At 40.7% G+C, this 7,681-nt stretch overlaps 1 protein-coding gene across 1 annotated transcript; it reads right to left on the bottom strand.

Annotated features, from left to right (window-relative positions):
• Positions 1 to 320: 320 nt before the first annotated feature.
• inab (internexin neuronal intermediate filament protein, alpha b) lies at positions 321 to 5,055 on the bottom strand. Its single transcript, XM_010734202.3, has 3 exons — positions 3,814 to 5,055; positions 3,156 to 3,280; positions 321 to 3,015 (listed from the first exon to the last, which is right to left on the bottom strand). Exons 1-3 carry the CDS (start codon positions 4,855 to 4,857, stop codon positions 2,745 to 2,747), a joined length of 1,440 nt encoding a protein of 479 aa, XP_010732504.2. The 5' UTR covers positions 4,858 to 5,055; the 3' UTR covers positions 321 to 2,744.
• Between the last annotated feature and the right edge of the window lie 2,626 nt (positions 5,056 to 7,681).

The following is a 7,681-nucleotide window of genomic DNA, read 5'->3' as shown; positions in this document are numbered from 1 at the left end:
CTTTAATGCATCATTTGTTTATTATATTTTGTCTGATTCATCTGAATCTGCAGAATACTGAAGTAAAGTACAAACACAGAACACAGAATACTACTTAAACACTTCAATAAATCTACTTAGTTGCTTTCCACCCATTAATCCTCAGTTATCACCAATCAACCAAGTGTGGTTTGAGTCCATGTAATTTACTGTGATATCATTAATGGGATTGATCACATGTTTAAGTAATATGATCTGTTCTACACTTTTCAATATGGTATCCTTGCCTCTAAAGTGTGCGATGCATACAAATAAACTCAACAAAATCATATGCAGCCTCATTAATGTCAAGATCTTTATTGATATGGTGTCATACAGCAATACATGAGTAGTAATAACAGTAAAGAGAATAGCATGACAACTACATTCAATCCCTATGCTTTTTATAGTCATGGAAGCTTTCATAAACACTAATAAAGAGATAATAATGATTAAACACCCCACTGGACAGAATAATACACATCACACACATGGCCAGAATAAAAGCTGCTGGTGTTTTAAGGCATTTTACGTCCTACAGTATTTGTTCTATGGCTAAATCTTTGACTGTTGGTTTTGGATAGGTGACGTACTGTATCTTGAGAAAATACTTGTCATGAAATGGTGTTTGCGTGTGCACTTAGAAAAGTTTGGCAGTGCTGTAAAAGTAGTATTGACACAGATGCAAACTCGCTTGGATTACAGTGTAAAGATAAAGGCTTGACAATTGCACCCATGCACCATTCACCCATTGTTATAGCTGCATACTATAAAATGCTGCTTTCATATAAGTTCTTGATATTTTTTCACTTTGCACTCAAACAACTTTCAGATTTGACACCCTTCAACTAATCCCAGTTATGATAGGCCACTGAGTAGAGATACAAACAAACAGCTACAGTACTAAGATACGTCACAGGCCTCAATTAAACTAACAGAAACCCAATCCAGAACAGTCTTACGTACAATCACTAGTTTTTTGTTTTCTTTGCAAGTGTAGTTTGTCAGGGCCAGCAGCAGCAGCAGCAGGAGCAGCGACAGAAAAAGAAAACTGTGTTAAAGTTGGCAGTGCACAAGCAGAAAAACAAGCTCTAAGTCTCTCATACTAAAGAATTTCTTGTGGTGATATCACACTACAACAGACATTTTATCCAGTCATGGCCACAAGTTATAAAGAGTGAGGTCAAGTTGTTTCAAACACATCGTGGTCTAGAATCCTCTGACTGAATTTGTGATGTATTTTGAGTGTCGATGGTATTTGCTCTGGCTGAGTGGTATGGTACATATTCTGGGGCTCAAACGCGTCATCGATGGCACATGGGAAATGATGTTTCAATGGATGGATCATACAGAATATTGTACATTTGTGCTAAAGCGTAATTTACAAAAAAATCACACCCTCTTTCTTTTTATATTAGCTGCATTTTGCTGGTCATTATTACCAAATCAGGTAGTTTTGACAATCCTACATAAGTGCCTTAAAGAGGACCTTCACTCCTTCTCCTCATAGCATCAGCAGCAGAGATCTGTAGCCTACCTACGTCACACATCTTACAGTAAGAGCTATAACAGTAGTCTTCAAATCAAGCCTACAGGCTAACAAGCACATGTCTATTACAAATATTAATGAGCGCTGTGTGCGATGATGCTCAGCATGGTAGATGGCCGACGTTTTTTTAACTCCAAACAACGAGATTCGTGTCGAATGAGCAATGGGCTGATGGATTCCATGCAAGCGTGACATCTACAAACACCATGCAAATTATCCTCCATTAATACATTTTGTTTTCTTGTTGGCTTCTCGTTTAAATAGCCACAGTTATCCACTTTTGAGTGAGATTTTACGGGGAAGTTGCAAAGGAGGACTGAGGATGTACATCCTCCATCATGCAGAGCTGACTGTGATCAAAACATTTGTGCAAGAGGAGTTGTTTTGCTTATGAACTCCATTTTTAGGAAGGAGACTCAGAATAATGGCTCAGCAAGACATTATCACATGTTCATATTTATTTTTGGCTGGTTTGCTTTAACTGTAGACTGTGTGCTTCTTTGCTAAACGTGTTATTATATCAAGAATAATTTTTTATCGTATCGTATAAGTGGATGCAGAAAGAGTAACCGACACCAGCTGATGTGTTTTGAGTATTTTGTTCTTTAGACGCGCACAGGAACACTCGCACACACATGCTTCCATTGGAATGTGTTGAGAGTATCTCACAGCTTGTGGTAGTAGTGAATGACCAGTTATTGTCTCACATATTGATGCAATGTTTTCCCAAAGTGTGAAAGACCAGTTGAGTATTACATTTTGAAAAGACAGATGCTACCTAAGTGCTTGTTATTGTCTGATGTTGAGTGTGTGAAGTCGAGACAACAGATAGTACAGCGGTTTTTGTGTAGAGTGATGCTTACGGTAGAGTTACAATGGATTTCCTTTGGGGAACACATGTGGGGGACAAAGGGGGACGAGGAAGAGTAAACCCACGTAAAACAAACATCCAGATGCCACACTCTACACACTTGTGGACACAACAGTAGTTCAGACAGAAACTATGATGATCTTACCGTGCTTATAATAAGAAGGCAAAGCTATCGTATAAGATCCCCACAAGTGTTCAAGTGTAAAGGCTCAGGGTTTGTTTTAGGATGGGGAATGATGAGAGGTTTGGGTTTTGCGGGGACAGGGGGGAAGCTGCAGGGGTCAAAAACAGGCTTACAGTAGGCTTTTAGTTTTTCTGATTGGTGGGAATATCACTGGCCTCTTGCGGCTTCTCGATCTTCTTAGTGGTGACCACTGTCTCCTCATAAACTTCACGCCTGATTCCAGACTTGCTCTGCTGCTGCTGGTGATCCTCCTCTTTGCCTTCCTTCTTGGAGCTCTTGCTGGAACTAGTGTAAATGCGAGGCTGGTAGTTGTAGCCTTGCCCAGCACCTGCGCTCATGGAGGGATAGGTGATACCTGTCCCGATGCGGGTCTCTTCGCCTTCCAGTAGTTTCCTGTCAAAGGAAAGGTTTAGAAAGGATGAGATGAGATGAGAGTGACTCCCAACATTACCAACTAAAAATCTATATCTTAGTGTTATAGAGGTTATCACAACTGATCTGAAGTGTGAGTTATCTTTGAGAGAGGAGCCTACCTGTAAGCTGCAATTTCAATATCCAGAGCCATCTTGACATTCAGCAGGTCCTGGTATTCCCTCAGGTGGCGAGCCATCTCGCTCTTAGTGGTCCTCAGCTCATTCTCCAGCTCTGCCATGTTGTCCTGAAGACAAATACAACAAGAAACGTAGGGCATATTAGGGGAATAAGGTTTATATATATATATTTTATTTTATTTTTTTAAAGAGAGAAATTAAGTTAAGTGTGACCCGTAGCATGCAGAGGAATGATGGTAGAAAGACAAAGAGCTCTGTCAGTCCTATTGTTAACCTGAGCAGTGTGTAGCTGGAGATTTTAGTCGTTTATTAGCAGTGCGAGTTGTAATGTTTGTCCTAAAACCTATTCTCAGCTGTGAGTGCTGAATCAAACAAAGCACTTGAGTATGAAATTGCTCATTTAGTCTCCACAGATTCACTGAGTGGGCGTTGTCAGATGCAGCTGCTGAGCCGCGCTGTCCCATGGGAGAGAGTTTCAGCACCACGGACAGAGCCCGAGCTGCAGCAGCTGCTCTGATGTTCAGAAAATAGATAAATTAATAAATACAAATACTCACTGATTCATTTCAATGTACGTAAACTAAATCTTTTTCTGTAACCCTTCTGATAGGCGGTTAACAAGTCGTTAAAATCTGATTACCTGGTAGTTTGCAACCTCCATACTGTGCCTGTCCTCCATCTCCCGGAGCTGCTTTTCCAGAGACTCGTTGGTTCCCCTCAGACTCTCTATCTCGATGGTCTTGGATTGGACCTGCCTCCTGAACTCGTTTATCTCCTCCCTGCTGGCACGCATGGCCTCGGTACTCCGGTTTGCCTGCTCCGCCAAGTCGGCGAACTTGGTCTTGTACCACTCTTCGGCGGACTGCAGGTTCTTGGACGCCATGGACTCGTACTGGCCTCGAATCTCCTTGAGGGCGGAGGTGAGGTCCGGTTTGGACACCTCCATCTCCACAGACACTTGTGCAGCCTGGATCATCTCCATCAGCTCGGCCACCTCCTCTTCGTGCACCTTCCTGAGGAAGTTGATCTCGTCGAGCAGAGATTCAACCTTCTTCTCCAGGTCCAGGCGCACCATGGTGGCATCATCCACATCTTTCTTGAAAGCCTTCAGGGTGGCCTCCGCCTCCTCCCTGGCACGGAACTCCTCTTCGTATTTCCCCCTCAGCTTCTGCAGGTCATCTTCAATACTGTCCCTCTCGATCAGGAGATGGGACTTCTCCCCGTTCAGCTCTTCGAGCTGGGAGCGCAGTTCGCGGATCTCTTGCTGGTAAAGCTCGGCCAGGCGGGCGGGCTCGGTCTGCCTCTGGCGCAGCGCACTCAGCTCCGTCTCCAGCACTTTGTTGTGCTGCTCCAAGTTGCGCACTTTCTCGATGAACATTGCAAAGCGGTCATTGAGACCTTGCATTTGTTCCTTCTCATTAGTGCGGATGATTTTAAACTCATTGTTGAGGACGTTGCTCTGTGTCAGGTCGAAGGTCTCCACTGGCATGGAGGAGGAGCGGCCGGACCTTCTGTTGTACGAGCCCAGGGATGAGACGTTGCTCCGGGATAGAGAGGAGGACCGGTACCCTCCTCGGGAGGAGACGATCCCCGTAGTCCGTGATGGAGAGGATGCATAACGGGGAGATTCCCCGAAAATCTTCCTATAGGAGGAGGAGGAAAAGACTTCAGATCCGTAGCTCATCTTGGCTTGTATGCAGACAGAGAAGAGCAGTGGGCGCGTCTCGTTTATATAGGGGGACCTACCCAATCACTAATTAATGCCCGATGGCAACATCCGGATTTATCCGTTCCTCATGCGTCAAGTAGCACAGTGATGAGGATAAATGATGAATAATGTGCCAGAGATGAGTTTTTCCTTGATCATTATCAGTCGACAATAATGCAAATATTAGTGCAGATGTGCGCAGTTCTTTGTGTGGAGCAGATGGAACTGTCCTTTTTGGCGCAGTGGTGATGCGTCAGCGTTTGATCGCTTGTTGCACTGAAAACTAAAAAAAAATAATATTGATACGAGGCAAATTTTCAACTTTTAATATCAAAGTGACCTCCAGCAAACTTTGAGTGTTTCTGCTGCTGAAAACAGAGGCACCTCAAGTGCAAAATAGTGCTTTTCAGGCTATGATGATGGTGCACTTTTCCTCAAAACTTTTTTTCTGTTGCACATAGTTGCAACTGGTTGCTGAGAACTACCAATATCGCATAGTACTGTTCTCCAAAACATCGCACTGACAAAATCACATCTACAGTTATTTTCTGGTGACATGTGAACTTAAATCAGTGTTGTTTTACAGGATTACATTAATGTAATCTTGAATGAACATGTGTGTTTCGTATCTCATCTCCTCAAACTAAAATGGATGAATGAAGAGATGCTTAAAATGGTGAGAACAGAAGGGAAGAGTTTCACTTTTACTTTCAGACTTATGCACCTGTTGACCCTTGAGATAACTCTTCAAGAGTTGAATCATAAAGCACATGAATTAATTCATTCCTGTTTAAAGTTAATAAATTATTAAAGTTTAAAATTATTAGTTTTGTTTGGTGTGTATTTATTTATCCCTTGAACACAGCATTCCACTGACAAGCCTTTGCTGCCCTCTGTTGTCAAACTACAGGACACTGCAAGCCAACACGAATATATCATTAGGACCACTTGGTACTAAATTATAATAGTGAACACAGCCTACTGGCTACTGGATGTTCAAGTTAATTGATGATGAACTGACATATAGATGGATGTGTCCCCAACAAGGAAACAAGGAGCCGAGACAAACCCCATCAAAACAACAGTCCAGGTTAACGCAGGTATTAAACCCTGTTGGGTTTTAAGGTGCCAGAAGGGGTCATTGTTAATTAACCTGAGCAGCTTAAACTAATATACACACGTTACACACAAATAGTATACACAAGTATGTAGAATATTCAAACCTGAGACAATGAGATGCCCCACTAGTGCCCTGAAGAAGTTTTTGTGCTTTACTCACATTTTTTTTGCAGATGTCAAACAATGTGATAATAAAATTTGTGTGAATAAAATGACGCTCTGCAAGCCAAAGCAAATAAGCTTGTGGCAGAGGAGGTATGAAGTTATAATGACAATGTCAATAAAAAAGCTTTTATTTCCAAAATTATCTGAAGAAATGCATTTTTGCCTTTGTGCTGTCTTGAGGAAGTGTGTGGTTCTCTTGAGACGTAGGTCAGGTCTGACCTCCATGGAGGAAATCTCTTGTGATGTTATTGAAACTATTGTAACTGAGTATTTTAGACCTCCAACAAACAATGTGTCATTGTCCAAATATTCTTACTAAAAAAAGTCAAGTAACTTATTACATTTATAATATTATTAAATACTGCACAAGATTATGAGGAGAGTATTTCCATTTTCTGCTGCTTTATACTTTATACACTGTATTTATATTTACACTGGATTATACTTTTTACTCCACTATAGCATAAATTAAATAAACCATTAAGAACATGGTTAGAAAAAGAAGAAGAAGAAGATAGAAGAAGATAAAGATAAGGTTAAAAGCAGTAAAGCAGGCAAAACTCTGCATAATTTCACTAAAGATTAGATAAATTTATAGTTTTTTTTTTTATTTCTGCCCCATTAAACATGTCATGACCCCCCAGATTAATCTTGTGACCCTTTGTAGGGGTCTGACCCCTATGTTGGGAACAACTAGGATAAACCTGGAACTCTTAAGTAAGCACCACTTCAACCATGCACCATGTATTAACGACCTAATTATGTCATACTGTACATATAACAGTTACAGGAGACTTTTTTCTGCAGAACGAATACTTCTGCTTTAGGTACTTTTGATACTTGAAGTACACTTTGTTGATGACACCTGTGTAGGATTTTGAATGAAGGACTTTTACTGTAACAGAGTATTTTTACAGTGTTGTATTCATACAAAAGTAAAAGCAGTGGTGCCTGGAGAAGTTGGTTGGTTTACTCTTGATGCTTTTCAAAGTGGCCCATCCAGCAAAGTCAAAACGCCCTGTGTTATAAACACTGACATAATTACATACGCTGGCATGTTTAAGCTTGTTCACCCAAAAATAGGTCAGTAGTATTTGCACATTGTCACTCAACTTCTGTTGCTTGACTTTAAAGATCATTATGAAATCCACATTAGCCACAGAAGAGGTGCAGATTTTATAATAAATACTGGCTCACAGATGAGTGAGACAACATAAATATACATTTTGTTTCTCATTCCTTAAAATCAGACAAATATATCATGCCTTTGCCTTTCTGAGAAAAATAAATAAATTTAGCTGGCAGAACACTGGGTGTGCATCAATGGGGATTTAGAGGCTGGTATATTTATTGTTTAATACAGAGTATGCTTCACCAGAAATATTGATAATATTGTGTGAATGCATGTAAGTAACCAACAAACATGAGACAACTAATCTTTAGATAGATAGATAGATAGATAGATAGATAGATAGATAGATAGATAGATAGATAGATAGATAGATACTTTATTGAT

This window comes from Larimichthys crocea, chromosome X, assembly GCF_000972845.2.
Source record: "Larimichthys crocea isolate SSNF chromosome X, L_crocea_2.0, whole genome shotgun sequence".
In the NCBI taxonomy this organism is placed as follows: Eukaryota; Metazoa; Chordata; class Actinopteri; family Sciaenidae; genus Larimichthys; species Larimichthys crocea.
The sequence above is the reverse complement of the archived record's forward strand: the minus strand, read 5'-3'. Positions and strand labels throughout refer to the sequence as shown.